The following is a 22,767-nucleotide window of genomic DNA, read 5'->3' on the forward strand; positions in this document are numbered from 1 at the left end:
ATCACATATGGATGCCTTCCCTCATCATGTCAGTTCCCAAATCACAAACAGTGTATGACTAGCCATCACAGAGAAATTAGGAATTGAGCAGTTGAGCTCCTCCAAAATCTGGTTTCCACCTACCTCTACAACTGACTCTTCCTCTCCAGCCCGGTGCAATCTGGAGCTTCCAAAGTCGATTCTTCACCCTTCCTTCACATGCCTCAAGCTTCTCTGGCTCTTTTTTCTCATGCTATTTCCTTCATGAAGATGGCAACTCCCTCTCAAGATTCTATCCATCCCCCAAGGCCAACCATAAAAATCTCTCTCAGAAGCTCCACTGACACCCAACCAGATGCCATCATTACTTTCTCTGATCCTCTTTAGAAACCTTCCTCTATGCCCATTTACTTTTGTCTTGCTCTTTAGGTCAATGTGTCTCTTTTTCTGCTCCTACATAAGATGAAGAGCAAAATGATTAAGGATCCCTTGAAAGTCTAGGTCATTTTTTCAGAAACAAACTTTCTGGGATGTTTCTACAGAGACCTCTGTCTCTGAAAATGGAGCTAACTTCTTGTCCTCCCTATCTGTACCTAGAACCCACCTGCTCTCTTTCTATCAAAAGAGAATGCCATTTCAGTGATTCACTATGAATTGCTAGCAAATGATAGCAATCATTTAGGTAATTCAGCACTTGAAGTTATTCAGCCTCTCTCATCCTAGGAAGATTCTTTCTAATTGTGAAATCTGCTATGCTCCCTACTCCAGATGAGCTCTTTAAACAATGAATAACAGACTACCTAATAAACAATGTCTTATAGACCATTTCTCTTGGTTTCTCACATCTCTGGGCAGACTAATGAGACCATCCCATGATCCTGGGGAGGACAAGGGGGCTCGAAGAGGGTAAGTGACTTGTCCGTAGGAATGTAAGCAGAAAAAACTTTTAGTAGCAGAAGGAGACCCAGAGAAACTATGAGCTCTACTGCCAAGCTTCTGCTAAGTTTAGGACTGGGAAAGTAGAGAGAAAGGTCATGGTGAAACTCTTCTTCCTCACTATTTCCTTTTCCTCCTGCTCATCAGATGGGAAATAATAGAAGTAGCTAAGATTTTTCGAGTGTTTACTAAAGGGCGTGCATTAGACAAATGCTTTACATTTAACAATCTTATTTACAAGAGATGATATTTATGAAGTGTCTGGAACACAATCCTATCTACACTTATATTAAATGCATTTCAGAATGCCTGGCCTTTTTCCTTTGACTTAATACATCAATTCATATAAAATTCCTTAATTTTAGGAGTGCCTGGGTGGCACAGTTGGTTGAGCATCCAACTCTTGGTTTTGGCTTGGATCATGATCCTGGAGTTGGGCTCCATGCTCAGTGCAGAGTTTGCTTGAGATTCTCTCTCCCTCTCCCTCTGTCCCTCCCAATTTTGCTCTCTCTCTCTAAAATAAGTAAATAAACCTTTAAAAAATTCCCTAATTGTAGAGCTTTCAATAATTAAGCATGGTTTTGTATTATATCTGTCTATAAGAAACTAATAGAATGTAATGGCTGTTTTTTCTTTCTTTTTTATTTTTCCCTGAGATGGAGTCCTACAGTATAAGCTACAGAAGTTGCCAACACAGGCTTCATTTGTTCATTTATTCATCCACCATTGTCCAGTAGCTACGATATCCCAGGCACTGTGCTAGGTTTGCCTTTGGATCCTTGTGATTCCATTTGAAAATCAAGACGCATAATATACATACATATATAGGATATATATATATATGATATATATACATATATATTTATTTAACAAACTATACTTTAAAGGTTTTATTTATTTGTCAGAGAGAGAGAGAGAGGGAGAGAGCACAAGCAGCGGGAGCGCCAGGCAGAAAGAGAAGCAGAGTGGGCAGGGAGTCTGATGCAGGGAATCCCAGGATCCTGGATCATGACCTGAGCTGAAGGCAGATCTTAACTGACTGAGTCCCCCAGGCATCCCTTTAACACACTGTTTTTATATTATATTCATGATACTACAAAACACAATATTTTAATTAAGTAATTCAGTTTGCTTAGTTTCAACCATTTTGTATACTTGTTCAGATGCTCTGATATAATGTGGTAATTAATGTCACTTCCCAATATAAAATCTCATTACATTAAGGTAGGCTCTGCAGAGATGTGTTCTGAAATCGGCCTCTGTACACACAAAACATCTGCTCACCTTTACTAAAGTGAAAATGAATAAATTTTTATTAAATTTATCAACTTCAAAAGAAAGGCTGGGCCTTGGTCACATTACCAGGCTTCCACTGGCTTCCACTTTGTTAAGAAGTAAGTTTTAAAAGGTTTTGTCTTCAAACAACAAATCACTTCTCTCTCCCCATTTTCATTGCTGCCCAGCAAAGATGTCTCGGACACTCACTCAGTTTCCTTTTCTCTTGTTGTGTGCTGGGAACTTTATGTGCAATTTCTTTCTCATTCTTGTGATATTTGTGTGTGGCTGGAGTATCATCAACTGCATTTTGTACATGGAAACTTAGGCTCACAGAAGTGAAGGGCACAGATGAAATGTATGTAGTAGGCTCAGTTCTACAAACTGTACGGTGTTCTCTGAGTAGTGTCATCTTTCATCACCATGTTACCACAGCAGTGCTGAGGCGGGAAGGGCTAAGTGCTCGGCCTCAGCTGACGTGGACAGTTGTAATGGGTTTGGGGTCCTGGCATGGGAGTCCAGTCTGGCCCAGTCAAGGGCCTCCCACACCAGCGCCTCCCACACCAGCTGTGACAAGGGCCCCACAGCTGAAGTAAGAGGTAAAGCCAGGACACAGAAGTCTATCTGAAAACAGGCCACTGTGGTCAGTTGCTGGGCACATGGCCTGCTTTCTTCTGAGGGGGCCTTCAAACCGCAAATCATTTAAACTGAAGGGAATACAGAACCCTGCTGAAGAAAAAAAAAGTGATAATGATTGGGAACCGCTTCCTTTTCTGAGCATCGTTACCTATCCACTCAGTGGCATGCATGCTCATGAAGTCTACCTTCCCTCCCTGCATCTGCCAAAGGCCATCCCAGGCACAATTCCTCCTCTCCCACTTCTCACAGGTCTTTACTCCTGAAGCAGCCCCCTCTCTCATCCATTATTGGTTTGTCACTCCTTCTGTCCTTTCTTCCTCAATCATGTCCACCATTTCACAAACAGATTTTCATATCCTTCAGCTTAAAAAGGCCCTCTCTGGGTTCCATGTGCCGCCCCTATAATCTGGACCACAACCACTACCGTGTTTCTTCTCCCCTGTGAGGTCAAGCGGGCCTATAGCATTGTCTATACCACCTACCCCTCCACCTCTGTTTTAAACCCCATTTCATATCAGTCTTTGATTTCTCTGATTGCCAGTATTTTTATAATAAACACTATACTACTCTTATAATCAAAATGCAGTTGATCCTTGACCAACATGGGTTTGAGCTGCTTGGGCCCACTTACAGCAGGTGTTTTTTACAGTACTCTAAATGTATTTTCTCTTCCTTGATTTCTTAATAACATTTTCTTTCTTTTTTTTTTAAGATTTTATTTATTTATTCATGATAGTCACAGAGAGAGAGAGAGAGAGAGGCAGAGACACAGGCAGAGGGAGAAGCAGGCTCCATGCAGGGAGCCCGATGTGGGACTCGATCCCGGGTCTCCAGGATCACGCCCTGGGCTGAAGGCGGTGCTAAACCGCTGCGCCACCGGGGCTGGCCCTTAATAACATTTTCTTTTCTCTAGCTCACTTTAACATAGGAATACAGTATAGAATACGTTTAATATATGAAATACATCTTAATCGACTGTTATGTTACCGGTAAGACTTCCAGTTAATAGCAGGCTGTGAGTAGTTAAGTTTTCAGAATCAAAAGTTATACATGGGTTTCTGAGTGCAGGGGGGTCAACACGCCTAATCCCTGTTATTGGAGGGTCAGCTATCTATAAAAATGTGTATTTATACATGGCACTATATGGAACTACATACACACATACCGTAACCAAAAATACTGTGACTCATTACTACTGTGTGTATATGTTAGCATTGTATCTCAGCTTCCTAAATATCACAAACTTATGTGTGTTTTGTCCTTTCCTCATTCTTAAGACTGAAAGCCTGTCTTCTTTGGAATTTTTTTTTCTGGAATTTTTTATGCAGGTACAAATTTATCACCAGGTCAGCATGAGCTCTCCTGTCTTGCTGGTCACCCACATCATAGTCCTTTGCACTGTGCCCCATGGATCTCTAATCCATTGTGAACAATCTACCACTTCCTTCACATCTTTGGTTCAGCCTTTCCCCAATATCATCCTATTCCCTTTTGCCTTCTCCTCTTCCAACTTGCGCCTTTTCAGCTATCTCAGACTCAACTGAGGAGGAAAAGGAGCTGACTCTCCTCTACCCAGGGCCATTTCTAGGTGCACAATTGGTGTGTCTTATGCTTATTCTCTTTTGTCCATATCTTATGGTTATACTTCTTCTCAAAACCACTCCCACCTAAAGATAAATAGTACCTCTACCACCGAGGAGCTGACAGGATGGAGAGGCAAATAAAGATGTGCTATCAGTGGCAATGTAGAACAAATTATTCTAAGGTAGTGGCTTTCTAGGGGCACCTGAGGGAAAACTAGTTCAGACTTGGAAAGACAAAAGCAGGAAGAGCTATGTCATATACACTCTGAGGATCAATGGAAACGACCACAGTTAAGCTGTGATCTAATACCAGGAAGAAGAACCAGTGAGCTCAGGGGAGGGTGGGGCAGAGCACAGCACCTTAGAGCATCTTTTTTTAAGGGCTGTGGATCATGACCACAGGGTTGAAGTTGTGAAGTTTGGGAATTAGGCAAAAATCAAATTCCATGCTAAGAAGACTAGTTTTGGCTTTCTTTTCTTTTGAAGTCAATGGGGAGTCTATTTCAAAGAATGCAATGGTCAATATTTATTGAGGGCTTACAATGTGCCATTGATTATCTTCATAATACCACCTGTGAAGCAAGTGCTAACTATTTTTTCCAGTTTTTAGATAAGAAAACTGAGAGCCATAGAAGTTAAGTAATGTTGAAGGTCACAGAGCTAGGAAGTGGCTGCATTTTAATTATGATTAGATTTTCACTTCAGGAAGATAAAAGGATGTGTCTGGTTTCAGGGCTGCACCTGGATAATGCTCATAACAGTAGGACAGACCCAGAGAAGTAGGGAGTGGCCAGAGGAGCAGGAGTTCAGTTCTGCTATTCTGGTTATGGAGTAGGTGGTGAAAACCTGTCCAGAGAGTTGTCTGGGTGGATATATGGATGTGGACTAGGCAAGGATGTCTAGGCTAGAGGCACAGATTTGAGGCATCGGGATAAGGGTCATAGCCTAAGCCTGAAGTTCAAAGACAGGAGAAGAATGCTGAACAGAGCTTTGTGGGGCAGAGAAGAGGATGTGCACTTATAGGCAGGTGACAGAAATTCAAGGAGAGAGAGTTCCTTGCAATTCAAGGAAAGAGAGAATTTCAAAAAAGCTATGGCAGCAAAACTTGCAGGGACTGTCAATAAAGCTAGGGATTGAAACTTCTTGGGGTTCCTCACATACAAGGAGATCGCCACTCATTTGGGTAACAGCATTCCCAGGCAAATGGGGAAACCAGAGGCCAGGCTGCAATGGGTTCTGGAATGCAGGAGGAGGAAACAGAAGGAAAACTGGGGTCGGCCAGGTTTGGAGGAAGAGAAAGATGGAGACAGAAATGAAGAGAGAACCCAGGCAGCAGTGTTTGTTGACTGTTCTTTCTCTTTCCATCTCACATTTACAGATGAAAGGTGAATCATCAAAAGCACTGAAAAGTGTGAAGACACAGCAGAACAAACAGCACTGTGATGAGACTAAGTTTCTCCTTGTTGATTTCTGAGTCTATTCTTCCCTCGTTCCGGGGACAGGTTCCTCTTCAGTCCTTAAGGTCCTTATTCCTGATGAAACTTACCCACCTGCCATGTACTTCCATGTAGTGTTGCCCAGTTCATTCTCCTCATGTCAATCCCTGGCTCACGCTCCTTCAGCTGTACTCTGTGATTTTTCAGATAACACCCAAGCTGCTGGTGCACCTGGTGGCTCAGTGGTTGAACATCTGCCTTTGGCTCAGAGTGTGACCCTGGGGTTCCAGGATTGAGTCCCATATCGAGCTCCCCGCAGGGAGCCTGCTCCTCCCTCTGCCTGGGTCTCTGCCTCTTTCTCTGTGTCTTTCATGAATAAATAAATAAAATCTTCAAAAAAAAAAAAAAAAAAAACACCACCCCAGGATCCTGTACAATCCTCCACATTCTGCTCGTCCGGGTCTCTCCATATCCTTGGAGCCCACCTCGCCTGCCCCGACTCGCCCACGCTAGAAATCTGTAGCTATCACCTGTCTTCTGTCCCATGATCCCTGGCAATGCCTACCGGTTACTTTCTGCCCATGTAAGTCCTACCTTTGCTCCTGCCTCTATGTATGTCACCTCGTCTTCGCCCTTGAAGCCATAAGGAAAAATTACCTCTTGTTCTGCCCTGGCAATGTGATTAACGCATCCTTTTCAGGCACACATTCTGAAAGCTCACCTAAGTCTATCCCTGTGGAAAATATCAAGGATGTTGAGATGCTGAAGTATGCCCAAGACAACAACAGAGCCATGGTCTGTTTGCTACTTAAACTGCTTGGTTATGCTCCTTATATAGGGTCTTGTATCTAACACAACATTTAAAAAGTGTGTGGAGCTTCTCATCCAAACAGGACTGACTGCACTGCATGCTCTTTAAGAAAAGAAGCTATATGAAAGCATGGGTATAGATTATCTAAGACTTCTCTTAAGAACACACAGCAGGAACTGAGTAACTAGTTTGCTGAAAAGAAAACTGGACAAAATTTGCAGTCTTAGAACAGTAAGAAGCTGCATAATGGAATCCTCCCCCTGCCCACCCACGATATGCTAGAATGTAAATAAAGCACTTGCAATAAGTGGAAGCTTTGGCCTTCCATCACATTATGAGATCTTTGCTTTTTCCAAGTCATTCTCATGTGTGCTTTGAATTGATGTCTGCTCATGGTTGCATGCATGCTGTATATTTTTTGGTGTGAAGATAGTGGCTCTAGTTTTCCATGTTCTTTTCTGCAGTTTTTATTGTAATGAGCTCTTTCATTCTCTTGGAATGTGACTGAATTTTTGTTTGTTATGGAATTATGTCTGAAGCTTCCTTTAAGATAAAGTGTCCTCTACCTAGTTAAAAAGTGTCATCTACAAACTTGAATTTTTATGAAATTAATCACTTGTTACTTTACCTGATAACTAGTTTTCAAGTTATCAAGCTGTTCTTTTGTTACAAGTTTTTAGAGTCATCCCATAAGATTTATTTTATTTTTGATTCCCATCACCTGATACCATTTGTGTATTTGTTTGAAATGGTGTTTTGTGAGATATTTTGATAATCCAGTCAACCTCAGGGCAGCATTTTATTTCATTCACATATTAGATTTTCACTTCAGGAAGATAAAGGGATGCGTCCGGTTTCAGGGTTGCATCTGTATAACACGCATAACAGTAGGACAGACCCAGAGAAGTAGGGAGTGGCCAGAGGAGCAGGAGTTCAGTTCTGCTATTCTGGTTATGGAGTAGGTGGTGAAAACCTGTCCAGAGAGTTGTCTGGGTGGATATATGGATGTGGACTAGGCAAGGATGTCTAAGCTAGAGGCACAGATTTGAGGCATCGGGATAAGGGTCATAACCTAAGCGTAACACATACTTATTTCCCGAACGTTCCTTTTAGCTTATTTTATTTTGTTCCTGGTGTGGACGTTCTTTTCAACTATTCCTCTGAGAATTTAGTCTTTTTTTTAATGCACTGCTTTTTCTTGGGTCATTTATGAAAACTTTTTAATCTAGTCCCACATAACGTATTGCAATCTTGCTAGAGAACTATTGGAATTACTACTTCCCCCTAATGTGTCTTTTGGAACCTGATTGTGGGACTTTCCCACACAAGGAACTACAGCGCCCTGGGTAGTAGGATACTCGCAGATGCCCTCGGAGCCCTGTGCAGCCAGTGGGCCTGGGTGGAGGCACCAGCCCTCCAGAGGGCAGGTGTGACTGAGCATAGGTTGGTTCTGAGCTCAGGTTGGTTCTGAGCTTTCATCGGCTGCAAGCACGATGGGGACACCTGGCACTTGATGCCACTCTGCAATGCTCTTAGCATAGCCAACATGGGCTCTGCCACCTGGACATCAAGTTCAGTGCCCAGCCACACAGTAAGCTGCTACACTCATGCACAAGTGGCTGGGAGCCATGGAAGGTACAGCTGGTGGCTCAGGTAGCCAAAGGACATGATAGAAAATTGGGAGGAGTAAGGGTGGCAAGTGATACAGGCCAGGGGATCCTGGGGGTGAGGAAAGTTCTCTGTGGCAGGCCTATGTCTGTCTTCACCTAAAGCAGATACTTCTGTCCAGTACTGCTCTGCAACTCAGGCAACAGTACCCCTGCCATGACCCTGTGGTCCCACTGTGTCACCATCTAGCTCCTAAGAGCGCAGTCAATGTCAGTATCAGCCTCATCTGGGACATGTCAGAAATGCCAAAGCTCGAGCCCACCTCGGTCCTTCTGAATCTGAATCTGTATTTTAACAGGGGTATACACGTTAGTGTTCGAGAAGTGCTACATCCTAGAATCCACTCTGGGTTTCCCCTGTCCATGAAATGCCCTCAGGGAGTCAAGTTTCTACTAGATCAGGCTTCATATCTGCAAATCCCCAGTATCCCTTGCCAAAGGCAAAAGTTTGCTCATTTTTTTAAAAATTTTATTTATTCATGAAAGACAAAGAGAAAGGCAGAGACACAGGCAGAGGGAGAAGCAGGCTCCCTGTGAGGAGCCCAATGTGGGATTCGATCCCAGGACCTGAGGGTCACGACCTGAGCAAAAGGCAGATTCTCAACCACTGAGCCACTCAAGTTCCCCAGGTCTACTCATTTCTTTGAGCATAACTGGTCTCTTCACCAGATGCATGCTTAAGTGTCCCTGGGACCCAAGGCTGGCTAAGGGACAGCTGTGACACAGTGGGGGAGAGGCATGTTAGCATTTCAAGCTGAATGTCCACATGAATGGAGAGAGGCAGGGAAGAACCAGGGGAGAGAAGGGGCAGTGAACCCAGAGCCTCCAAATGCCCTCTGCCTTCTGGATCCACAGATAGGCTCAAGCTTATTTTTGCCCATCTGTGACTACTATGACCTTGTAGTGGAGCCCAAGATATGTGTAGGGTGATAGCTACAGAAGGATCTACGCTTTCCATGAAGTTTTAAAATCCTTGATACTAAAACAGGTTGGATTCCAAAATCATTTGCTTGTAGAAATTTCAACATAGCACTTGCCCGTGAAAGAAAGTAATAGCCATTAGATTCTTTAAACATAATTTCAATTGCAGGAAACTCTTGAATGACTAAAACACGTTTTAAATTTTCTGTCATCTACTTGTTCTTACAAAGCATCACACAGATAGTGACTGACAAAACTTCAGACAGACCACTGATCAAGAATTATAGATCACTCTTCTTACATAATTACTGATAAGAAAAAGTTATATGTAATATCTTTTTTAAAAAAATTATTTATTCATGAGAGACAGAGAGAGAGAGAGAGAGAGAGAGAAGCAGAGGGAGAAGCAGAGGGAGAAGCAGGATCCCTGAGGGGGGCCCGATGCAGTACTCCATCCTGCGATTCTGGGATCATGCGGCTGAGCCACCCAGGTATCCCGAAAACGTTATATGTAAATGTACATTTCTCATAAGAACATTTGGAAGTATTTTATTGGAAAATTCTTTTTTTAAGATTTTATTTATTCGAGAGAGAGAGAGAGAGAGACAGAGAGAGGCAGAGATACAGGCAGAGGGAGAAGCAGGCTCCATGCAGGGAGCCTGATGTGGAACTTGATCCTGGGTCTCCACGATCAGGCCCTGGGTTGAAGGCAGCGCTAAACCGCTGAGCCACCCGGGCTGCCCATTTCCTGGAAAATTCTATATAAATTCAATGCCTAGTGTTGTTCCCAACACTTATTTAATCTACTTTCAATACTAAAAATATGTATGGATTTTTTTCCTGCAAAATTCCATAAAGATGGTCCCAAATCCTGTCTAATTTACCCATGTACCACACAAACATTACATATGCATAATAGAGTGAAAAAAATGAGAAGCATGTATCTAGCTGGACAGAGCTGATTAAGAAAAGCTAAGGTGCCCAGAACAGACCGGGTGGAGAAGAATATTCCTTCACCTTACATGCAGTAGGTCTTTGGGTCACAAACATCTATTATTTCTGACTTTTATGAGAAATATATCCTTTAGTAATTTCCTTCCTTTGTACAATTTGAAAAAAAAAAACAGATTTTTTTTCCCCTCACCAGATTGGCTTCAAAAATTTTTAAAACATTTTCCTAACATGTAATTAACATCTTCCAAAGACCCAAAAGTGCTGTCAATGTGCCTGAAATAAGAATGTAAATATTTTATAAACGGCTGTCAAATCTCAATTGGCAAAAAACAAAAAGCCCCCAAATTGCTATAATCTAACTACGAGGCTACATCATTTAATTGACAGATAAGACATTTTTCTAGTTTCCATTTTCCCATCCGCATTTTAATACATTAGCACGGTGTGCCATTCTGGATAGTCACTGTGACAATTTACTTGAAGAATAAATGAATTCTGAAATGCTCTCAGGGAGATGCCTAGCACAGTAACCAAATTCTGTTTCATGGAACATTTTTCACACTCAGTGTATTTGGAATGCCTGTTACTAACACGGACTGAATATTGGCATCAAGGGAATATTATCATGCCCACTTTAAAAAAAAAAGGCAAAATGCTCTTAGCAGTTCAATAATTTATTATTTCATCTTTTGGGCCTTCATTCCACAAGCATTTCTGATCATCTATGTGCCAAGCTTAGCCAATAAATCTATGTGAGATCCAGAGAACTGGCCTCTGCCACACATCATCACAGACCAAACACACTGCTGGGAAAAATACCTGGAATGGTCCCTCCCAAATATTTATCGCTATTTCTGTGTGCACGGCTATCTGTCCCTCCCCTTAGAAGTTTTTTTTGTTTGTTTGTTTTTTTCATCTTTACTTTTATTTTTTTTCCCTTCCTTCCGAAGCAGTAGACTTATTGGGGACACCTGTAAGCTCTGCTTAGCTTCTTTTGGCATATCTGACCTATGGCATTTTCTGCATCTACATTCATTCATTCAGTAAATATTTACTAAGCTTCTTGCAGGGAACAGGCATCCTCATAGGCACCATGGTTTTGGCAACGAAGAAACCCAAGGACCTTAGATCATTCTACAGCAAGAGATAAGCAACAAACTATCAACAAATCTGGCTGAATTCTTCATGTCCTGCCTAAATCGCTTAAGTTGTAATGTGTACATATGTTTACCATATGGGGGTATTGTAGTACACTTTACAAAATAAAATTCCTAGTTTTTCGAAGGAATTAAATTCGGGTGCCTGGGAAGCACTCATTTCCAGAGAGTGGTTAGGGAAGATTGTGGCAGCAGAGCTGTGAATGTAAAGGGCCTCAGGATGGGGACAGGAACAGAAAGAAACACTCAAGGAACAGTATGGAGGACAGACACTGGTGCTGGGAAGCCAGGAGGAAGGTATGGGAAGGGTAAGGCATGGTTGTACGTTGTGCCCTTAATGCAGAGGAAGGCATGGGTTGAAGGGTTCTAAGCTGGTCCCAAGCAGGAGAGTAACAAGATGTGACCCGGGATCCCTGGACACTGGCTCCTGCACACAAAAGGGACTTTGGTAAGACAAGAATGGAGCCAGGAGACCATGAGGAAGCTGATGAAGCTGTCCAGGCAAGACAGAAGGACTTGCAGTCACCACAGAAGAAACAGAAAGAAATGAAGGGATTCAGGATCACTTTGAGAGAGAAGAAAGGGACAGGAAAAACAGTGAGAACTCATAGCTTCAAAGGCCAAAAGGAAAGGTTGGCTTTAGTGGATACAGCATGTCCCTGGCATGAACAAAGGAGATCCGACAAGGTAAGCTATTCTTTCACACAGAGAATATCAGAATATCTGACATCCTCAATTTATAAATGAAGAACAAAGGTCTGGGGAGGTGAGATGGCATTTTTAAGCCTCAGAAGAGCTGGCTGTCACCTGCATTGCCCCTCTTGTATTTTCCAGCCCAGAGACTTTCCCATTACCTGAGCACCTCCTTCCCTGACCCAGCTCAGTACCTTTTTCAATATCGTGCATGACTTTCTTTGGAAAGGAGTTTCTTTATATAACTTATCTTTTACCTGCATTTCCACCCCCTTCCTGAACCAGTAAGTATGAGTGAAGTAATAGAGGCTGTCAGAAGGAGAATATTTAATATTAGGACTGTAGGTCAAAAGCTGAATTTTGTGGCCATATTGAGACCATTAGTTCTAACCTTTTATTTCAAAAAAAAATTTTAAAAAAGCAAAACCAACCCACCTTGGAATTAATATTTCCTTCACTTGCTTTCATAGGCAGTTCTAATTCACCTTGTTTTCCCCAAATTAGAGTTTGCCCTTCTCTTCTTTTTTCTCTTTTAATGTGAAATAGCCTCAGTTTACTTAGTTTCATAAATGGATAGTCTAATAGTAATTCCGTATTATTGAAGAGCAAACATTCAAAGGGCTAGTGAGCCGGCAATGCCACGGACTACCTAGCAGATGTGATCAGCAACAGCACAGGCTCCTGGCATATATCGTCAGGGTAAGCATCAAGGTAGCAGAGTATGGGGAAAGGCACCTGACAGGTCCAGTTCAAAAATCGCCTTTGACAACCTGTAATCATAGGCCACAGTTCTTAACATCTCAGGTTCCTCATCTGTAGATGGGTATAATCATACCTGGATGGCACTCTTGTGAAGATGAAAGAGGCATGTCTAGCACAACGCCCTGATCTGAATGTCCATGAATCAGCTATGTCTGCATTCAGCTCCAAGTGTCAGGAGATCTAACAAATCAGGGATTTATCTGAGTAATGCCACAGGAGAGTGTACGGTAAACTTGCTAGAGAGAAGGAATGTCATCAAGGAGTCAAACTCACTTATGTTTCTTTGCCAACATCTCTAGCTGTGGCTTTTGTCCTTGGGATGATGAGATGGGGGCTGTGTTGGGTACTAATCTGTTTTTTTTGTGTATTTTATGATGTTTTGAGATCTTAAAAGCTGGCTGCCCAGGGATAGACTGCTTCTCCCAAGCTAGTCAGTCTTACATATAGCAAAGAACGTGGCACAGAGCACACCTTTCATATGTAAACCAAGCAATCCGGGATCTACAGTCTCAATTCTCCTCTTTTACACCCCAAGCCAGTATTTCCCCAGCCGTAAGTCATACAGGGCCAGGGACCAGACAGCCAGAGATCATCCCTCTAATCCAGACACCAACCACACTGCTCCAACTGGCCAGTCCTCAACCAAGTGCCCTGCCTGCAAAGCTATTCCCACAGACCTTCCCAATAAAGGCTTTGACTTAGCCTTTCTTTCTGAAAGACTTTCTTTCTGACTTAGACTTTCTTCTCATTCTGTCTTCTGCCTCCAGGTCAAAGCTGGTGCTTCCTCAGGTGGCCCTGGTGGCAGGGAGTGGCCTTTCTCTCAGGATGTGTAAGTAATAGTCTCCTTTCAATGGCACTGACCTCTCTGTGTCATCATTCAGTTACCTCTGTAAGTTAAAATTTGGCTACAAATTTTAGAATAGCTTTCCAGGTAGGAAGATGGAGTAATAGCAAAGAAAATGTTCCAAAAATATTCTGCTCTTGAAGCCCTGCTCTTTTATTTAGGAATGAAATAAAATCAGGAAGGGAATAAACTCAAGAAGGGAAGCCCTCCCTGGAGCTCACCATCCACAAGTCATTAGCCAGAAGCGACTTACATATGTGGCCTCAGTAAAGGAGTCAGGGAAGGAACAGATTTCCAAAGTAGGCATTTCACTGCCCTTCAAAACATCACAATTAGTATTATTATTATGGAAGGGTGAAGGGATATTGGGAAGGCTAGTAGGACTGTCTGCTAAATAAAGTTTAAACAACATTTAAAGGAGATTCAACTTTTTCCCCACATTGCTTTTTCTTTATATTCACTAGCAGATTTTGTACAGCATTGTGGATAAAGTGATATAAATCAAGGGATAATATTTAAGCTTCTAAAAATTAGATGAGCTATAAGATTCCATATATGCTAAAAATTCAAATATTTTGCATTGATTTCCAATAACCCCATATTGCTACAATTAAGATAGAAATGAGTATTTGAAATAAAACAACTTATTTCATATTTTAACAAATATGCTTTCATTGTAATTTTGAATATTATCAGCAAACAAGCAAAAGAAGTATCTTAACTAAGATGCAAAAACAGAGCATGACTAGTATATCTGTATTAAGATGCACAGGGAGCAATTATAATCATATTGAAACACACTGACTCAGGAATTCCTATTCTTCGTTAATGTTTCACTGATCAAGCCATAAATCCTTTTATGAAAGCAAAGAACTCAACCCCCCAAAAGCTCTTACCTTATAGTACCTTAGTGGAAGTTCTGAATGTCACTTATTCAGCCTCTAATCAGAATACAGGTGCTAGAAGTAATTAAAAAAATGAGGTTAACATATAGCCCTGGGAGGGGATAAGTCAATAGGGTACACAAAAGGATTTGAGGATGTCAGAAAATTACAGAATTTTCTAGACGAAGTGATCATGGTACCTAATCATCTCATGTAAGAGATAAGGATACACATGGTCAGAGAGTTAAGATCCCTGTCACTGGCAGAAGAAACATATCCATTGACTTTCTACAAAAGGCTCTTTGTATAGAGTTCCACTCCTCACACCCGCCAAAGTTCTGGTCACAGTAAAGGGACATAAAGCAAGAAGAGAAAACAAGAGAAGTTACACATTCCTTCACTTTATATGTTAGTGAGGGTACCCTCCTTTTTTAGCCGGTGAGGACATGTACACACACACACACACACACACACACACACACACATGGTTAGCTCTGCTTAGCCCACTTTTCACCCAGGAATACAGTAAAATCTTTTTTTAAATTTAATTTTTTAGTTAAATTCAATTTGCCAACATACAGTATTAACACCTAGTGATCATCTCGTCTTGTGCTCTCCTTAGTGTCTGTCACCCAGTTACCCCATCACCCCGCCCACCTCACAATAGAGTCAAATCTTAAAGAAAATCCCCCAACCCCATTTCAGACACTGATATTTACATTTTAAAGTGTACAGAGACTGACATTTAGGCCAGAACCCTAGGAAAGCTTTCTGAGGGTGCACTAGGGAAAGAAAAAGAGGCGCCAAATTCCATGAGCAGAGAATGAAGGAAGTGTTTTCCTGTCAATGCCATCACTGGGTCAGGAGGCAACAATAGGTGCTATGGGAGAATTTGAGGATGGGAGTGACAAGATGTTGCTGGATTTTTAAAAGAAGGACCTTGCAGTTTCCTGGGAGGTGAAGGTGAGTTCAGAGGACAGGATGAAAGAGGCTGTGAGGTTAGAGGTTGGAGTTCCTGGGATGTGTGTGATCAGAGGAGCTCAGGGCAGCCTCTGAGAGTATGTCTACAAGATAAGCCTAGAGATGAAAAGAAACGTTTCATTCATAACAAAAAACAGATTCATGTTTTGCATGTTTCTCTTTTTTGAAGTAGCCATCTGTGAAGGATTGGGGCAAAGGGAAAGAAAGAAAAGTCACCGGTCCTGCATCAGTGTGAGAAGCACTGTCCTAGAGAGCATCTTTTTCTAGATGCCAGCATCTCCTCAGGAAGTAACATATAGGCAACTGGAACTTCAAGAGAATATTTGGCCATATTGACACTCTCATTCTTACTAGAGGAAATGGTGGGAAAGTCACCAAATTACACTTCGGTGGGAGGATACACACACTTCTGTCTCTGGTCTCTAACACATGGATGTTTTCATCCATGTGGGTCATTGCCAGTGAGCCTACACTTCATCTTTCACCATTGATTCCTTCTAGACTCTAACAAGCCCAAGGACGAGTAAATACCACAGAGGCACATGTCAGTCCTCTCACTGTAACCTTCTAATTGTCCCGCAGATAGTAGTTGCTCGATAAGTATTTGTTATATGGATTTTATCGTTAATATTAACAGTTATCCAGAACACACCTGCCTAATTTACAAGAAGTCCCAACATGCCTACATACTGGGATTTAGATCATTTTAATAAGTAAATGCTTATCTCTCAATTAAATAAAGTCACACAATGATAAAACAAACACTAGTCATTAAAGTGTCTGCTAATAAAAAATATTCTGTTCACTAAATGAACTGGAGAACAATAACTGGGATTGAATACCTTGAAGTATCTCTGAGTTTCTTGTGTTAGATGTGGCAAAGCATTCATTCTGAAAACCATTGAGAGAACTAGCTTTCACTCTAGCTTCAGATTACTTCTCTTATAAATTAATTGCACGTGACATTCATTTAGGGGTAAGCTTCAAATCTCTGAGTATAGATGACAGGCTCTACCAAATCCCAGTAAGCACAGTTCAAAGGTTATATAATGAAAATATGATTGCCGATTCCAGAGTTTGTTGTCATAATCGTGCAGTTAGCCAAATAAAGAGGAACTCAAAGCCGGAGACTAATAACTCGGGAAGGGCTGATGAGAAGCCTCGTTCAATAGGCCAACACAATACTACTTTTAGGATATATTCAGAGAGAAGTAGGCATTTTCGTTAATGTCCTTAAAGTAACAATTTCTTTTTGTCACATCATAGGTATTTACAGACGTAATCAAGTATCAATGAAGTGGCAGTTTTGGACTTGTAGTATCACCATCTGAACCGTCCCGTTTCCTTCCGTCTTTTCCAAAACGTCATTATACACCTACTTTCTAATTATTGTGAGCAGGCATATTGCTCTTATGCTCTTATTGCCTGCAAGACACAGAACACTTGAGCAGATGTTTTACTATCAGAGTAATGTTAACTCGATCCTCGGCCATCTGATTTAGACAGCATCATACCTGCTCACAGCTCTGACATAAATAAGCTTAATTAACTAATTTAACTTCTTGTATTCGGCTGAATTAGAGCCCAGTCTCTTAGGAAAGATATAGAATATTCCTTTTAAATTTCACAATATAGCTTTAGTTTTTAACTTGCTTTATCTGAAGACCAAAATAACAAGTGTTTTGACAAAGTTGTCCCTGACAGCCTGTTTTAAGGGAATATGATAAATATGGTTCCAAAACTGTATATATTATGCTAAGTCTGGTTTGCATTAAGTTCTTATTTACAAACAGGATTCACTAAGTATCTGCGCTCACTCAGATGTTGCATCATACCCTGACTAGTTGCCTTCAAAGTCCATCTTCTCATTTTTTAAGCCATTCCATCTAGACAAGGAAAGACAGAATTTTTTAAAAAGATTTTTTAGATTTATCTACCTGAGACTGAGTGAATGAGCACATGAGTGGGGGGTAGAGGCAGAGGGAAAGAATCTTCAAGCAGACTCCCTGCTGAGGATGGAGCTAGACACAGGGCTCTATCACACAACCCACAAGATCACGACCTGAGCTGAACCCAAGAGTCAGATACTTAACTGATTGAGCCATGCAGGTGCCCCAAAAGACAGAGATAGTTAAAATCTGTAATTGTTCTAATGAATGCAATTATTCATTCCTTTGTTATTATTCCCATTTTTCAGATGAGGTTTAGAAATCGAGTAACTGTCTCAGGGTTGTCCAGTGAGAGATGGGTAAAGCTGCTGTCCAAGCTTGGATTCTTTCCATTTCTAATCGCACATAATTGTAGCAGTGACAATAACAGCAATGATGACTATTTACCAAATGCTCGCCATCCTCCAGGTGCTACAGCAAGCCCTTTATACACACCCAATCATGTCATCATTACAGCCCTATCCATTGTCTACATTTTATAGATAAAGAAGTAGCTGCCTGTTTGCCCTGCGTAGGGGAACTGCAGCTCTATCAGGATCATTGAGACAAAATTTGGTGCTGCTTCATCTTTTTCCATTCACCCTCCCCCTTCGCTTCCCATTCCTTTTTTTTTTATTTTTTTATTTGTTTATGATAGTCACAGAGAGAGAGAGAGAGAGAGAGAGAGAGAGGCAGAGACACAGGCAGAGGGAGAAGCAGGCTCCATGCACCGGGAGCCTGATGTGGGATTCGATCCCGGGTCTCCAGGATCGCGCCCTGGGCCAAAGGCAGGCGCTAAACTGCTGCGCCACCCAGGGATCCCTTCCCATTCCTTTTTATTTTAGTTCATTCAAGACAAAATTAACACAATTCCTGGTTTGAATGGGCCGTGGTACAACAGGTCCAGCAATATCTACATTTTTGAGATGTTGCTTTGCCAATTTTGATAGTCAATGGGGTTCAGCCAGAGCAGCACAATGAGGTCTCTTAGTGGACACTGAGCACTCTAAGATAGACAGCCTCTACCTGGGTATTCCTGAGAACATAATCCTCTGGAATGGAAGTGACAGTAAGTGGGAATAGCATTCTTTGGGGGTTTGCTGTCTAGGAGAGCTACCACACTGCAGTGTCTAAGAAGTCACTGCAAAACCAGGATAATGTCCAGTGGGCCAGGTTGATGGAAAACACAATTTCAGAAGTCTTCAGGGCAGGCTGCCTACTCATCATCAGGATGGTAGCAGACTGAGTGGCTCACATGAGCTGACGAGACCTCAGCCAGCTGCTTGGAACATGGGCAAGGTTTACCATTCTGCAGTGAGTGCACTGGTAGTGGTGCAGCAGATCACTGAGTCCCTTGCTTTCAGAGGTTTGTTGAGGTAGGGGTTGGGGGTCATCAATTTTAAGTAAGAACCAGGGGAGCAAACTAGGATTTGAAGGCAATGAACTGTAAATGCTGTCTCACCAAGACCCTAGAAGTCTAAGTTTTACCTAGACCTCTCAGAGGTCACACAATTCCCATAAGCCACCAAGCAGAGGGGATGAATCTGCTTATTCTCTGCAACTGGGCAGGGTGGAGTCTTACTGGCTGGCAGTTTTCAATTCTTACTCTGGGAGCCTGAGATCAGCAAGAGTGGCCACCAAGATTCTTATAAAGTCTCATTACGACAAGAGTTTGGGAATTTTGATGCAGAATCAACAATTAAATGAAGAGAAAAGAACTGCTCTCCATTTCAATTTTGGTAGAAAACAGGAATGGAGAAGAAAACTTTACCCTATCTGTGGCAAAGAACGGCTTCTCCATCCAATTTCCACAGACCTAATCTTACACAGTGGAGATAAAAGTTGGGAGGCTGGATTCGACTAGATGTAGAAAACAGTGTGAAGAGTACTATCCAAACTTTGTAATTTCACATTTCTCTGTACACAGGAGAGGTAACAAAATGGAACTTCTTTAATAATATTAACACTGTTGGCTGACTCTCTAATTAGATGTGATTCTCTTGTTTTCTTTCATTTTTTCTTATAAATTAGAAGAAAAAGTCTTTGCTATCAACAAACTAGTATTTCTACAGGGCCAGTTAAATAAAAGAAGCTGTTGTTTACCAGAATTTAACACATTTAACCAGTTCTTGCAGCATTAACTATCTTAAAAAGCAAAAAAGGCAGAGTTTTAAAAGTTACTTTTGAGAAAGATATACATACATACTTCACATATTATGTTAAATATGAAGACATCTTAACAATTTAATGAAATAATTCATGACCTTCTAAAATAAGATTCTATAGATTATGCCTGCTGGCTTGAGTAGGCAGTTAAATGTCAGTTCAATTTGTTTCTTTTACCAAAAGACACAGTGAAAACTTAGAAGGGAGAAACTTAGCATAACAAAAATATACACAAACTTAGTATCCCATAGTATCCTACGTTTGTTTTTCTTCCTGTCACAGACTGAATTTTATCCCTCTCAAACTCATATGCTGAAAGCCTTAAGCTCCCAATGTGACTCCATCTGGGGATAGAACCTTTAAAGAGGTAACAAGGGTAATATAAGGTGACAAGGGTGGGACCCTAATCCCATAGGATTGGTGTCCTGATAAGAAGAGGAAGAGGAACCCTGGGTGGCTCAGTTGGCTAACCATCTGACTCTTAATTTTGGCTGAGGTCATGATCTCAGGGTCATGAGATGTAGCTTTGTATCAGGCTCTGCACTGAGCATGGAGTCTGTTTGGGATTCTTTCTCTCTCTCTCTCTCCCTTAATTCCTTTCATAACATAATCAATCTGAAGGCAATACATAGCAATAAATAATATGTGGACCCTATATCTAAATAAGAGTGAAAGAGTCATTTACTGCATGTGATTCATTATGATATTTCTAAAACTGCTGAGGTAGTTTGATCAAAACGTAATCTGTATTACTAGTGGGAATGAGGTGGGAAGGAAAAGGAGCCATGGGTTTATCCATTTTCTCTTTTCCTTTTATATAGAAAAACTATTATATTCCATCTTTTAATCACCATTGGATATGGAGGTATTTATGAGTTGATACATCTATTTATAGGTAAACCTAGGAAACTAACTTATCTATAATTTCAAGGAGTCTATGGAATCAGAGCAGAAAGCATAAGGTAGGGGCAGGAGGCTCTTCTGTTCACCCAGAGTCCACCATTAACTTTTTGTTCTGGAGCCTTCATCTTGGTCGGCCTGAATTGCAGGCAACCTAATGATTTAGAAATGGAATTACATGGCCATTCATGCACAATAATACATAATAAAATATTTTCTATTTTTTAGCTATAAAGTAATAAAGCTCACTTAATAATCCAAAACATACCTAGTTATATAAGGAGAAAAAATAAATGATTTTTGTCTTTCCCTCATTCTCATGCCCAAGTTCAACCCCCATGAATTTAATAGTTTGATGTTTATTTCTCCTTATGTTTCGTCTTATCATTCAGCATACCCATTTTTTTATTATTATCCTACTTTTCATATCACTATGCATATGCTCTTCTCAGTAGACAGTGCAATACACATACTCCTCATCAATCCATATGGATCTAACTCATGCTTTGTGAGAGCTGATGAACCCACCTCAGCATGAAGTGCCAAATTTTATTCAATCCTTTTACTGTTTTGATCCTTTTACCATATATGAGATTAGGACTGTTTCATTTTTTTCTATTAGACACAATTTAGCAATAGCCATCTTTGTGTATATGTATGTTCATTTTGTAGGTATATATCCCTAAAGCTGTAATTTATGAATTAAGGGGTCTTCATATTTTATATGTAAGCAGATAATGCCTATTACTTATCAAAAAGGTCGTAGTAATTTTATTTGCCATTGTCCATAATTGTGTATTGTCTCTAATCGTGTATTATCTCTCTTTCTATTAATCAATGAATAAATCTATCTTATTTTTGGCAAGAAAATCCTTGTTCTCAGAGTTATCTCTTTATTAACCTGTTGGGCCTCAGAAAGAGTTTTGTACTAATGGCACCCTGTAAATAATCTTTGGCCAATGTTCCAATGTTGTGGCATAAGAGGGAGATAGCCCTTGGAAAATATATTTTAGGAAAAGCAACTGTAACTACTATTCAGAGAAAGAATGTAGAAAGGTGTTGCAGTGAGTGAAAACAAGTAAATGCTCCATTCAGTAAGTTGCTCTACATGGGAAAATACATTCTGATTCATAAAAGGCGTTTCTAATATTTTATCCATAACACTATAATTTTAAAATGTCTAACCCAACAAATGGTTTCCTGTATTCTTTAAAAGTTCAAAAGAAAAAAAAAAGTTCAAAAGAAAATCTATACCAAAGGAAAAGGTCCAGTCTTGAAGTTCTTTTATTTTATAAACAATATTATATTACTAAAATGCTACCCTTCAGCCAGAAATGGCTCAGTTCACACACTGGAAATGTTAATCACCTTTTCTTCAGGTAACTGTTCCTCAGTCCCTACTCAGGTGGCTTGAATTGTAGTTCTTAAATCTCCATCTTTCTCTCTGTCCCTGAAGTTAAGTCATAATAGGACTGTGAAAGCCGGAAAGGAGTATTTTTTATTTTTGGTCGAACCAGTGTTACAAAGCCTGATCAAATAACAATGTTTATACGGATGAATTTTAAAGGAGAAAAATGTGCCTAGAGTCTAGATTATTTTTTTAAGGTTTTATTTATTTATTCATGAGAGACACAGAGAGAGAGGCAGAGACATAGGCAGAGGGAGAAGCAGGCTCCGTGCAGGGAGGCCAAGGCAGGTCTCCATCCCAGGACTTGGGGATCATGCCCTGAGCTGAAGGCAGACGCTCAACCACTGAGCCACCCAGGTGCCCCATAAAGGAATCTTTTGGGGGCTTCCATTAGGCGTCTGCAAAATTTCTACAGGAATGAGGACACGTGTACAAAAGCGATAGGAAATACTACGTCTAAAGGATAACATGGCTGCATTTTGAATGATGGGAATCTGTGTGATTTTTTTTCTACATAACATTCCAGTTTTCAACTTTTTAAAAATCTAAGCAGATATTATTCTGATATCAAAGTCATCTGAAACAAATCCCCTACAATAATATGAAGGCTGAGCACTTCTAAGTCAGACCGTATCCTCCATGCCTGACACCTTCTCTGAGCTTCTTCTCTCCCTACACTCCTGCCCTAGGCTGCTAGTTTCATCTGCGGTTACCATGCTCCCTGTAATTAAATTAAGCCTACTTTCTATTCATGTATCTGGCTCTTACACAGGATTGTAGGTAAGGACTGTGTGCCCCAAATGTTCCCTTAAGTGTACAATGCTTCCCAAGTAGACATACAGC

The 22,767-nt window shown here is 41.0% G+C and overlaps 2 protein-coding genes across 9 annotated transcripts in view; one reads left to right on the forward strand and one right to left on the reverse strand.

Moving 5' to 3' along the window:
- The window catches only part of CHRM3 (cholinergic receptor muscarinic 3), a 495,173-nt gene that overhangs the window by 261,125 nt on the left and 211,281 nt on the right, over window positions 1-22,767 (reverse strand). For all 8 annotated transcript variants that reach the window (XM_038533800.1, XM_038533804.1, XM_038533803.1 and 5 more), the window contains exon 3: window positions 14,554-14,616. The gene's annotated coding sequence lies outside the window, so the exon portion shown is untranslated. The remainder of the gene's footprint in view (window positions 1-14,553; window positions 14,617-22,767) is intronic.
- Window positions 11,818-22,767, forward strand: part of LOC100686496 (testis-expressed protein 10-like) — a 100,878-nt gene continuing 89,928 nt past the window's right edge. Inside the window, 1 exon segment of the mRNA XM_038533763.1 lies at window positions 11,818-12,045. Within this exon segment, the coding sequence (XP_038389691.1) occupies window positions 11,818-12,045 (228 nt within the window).

Source organism: Canis lupus, chromosome 4, assembly GCF_011100685.1.
Source record: "Canis lupus familiaris isolate Mischka breed German Shepherd chromosome 4, alternate assembly UU_Cfam_GSD_1.0, whole genome shotgun sequence".
Taxonomy (NCBI): Eukaryota; Metazoa; Chordata; class Mammalia; order Carnivora; family Canidae; genus Canis; species Canis lupus.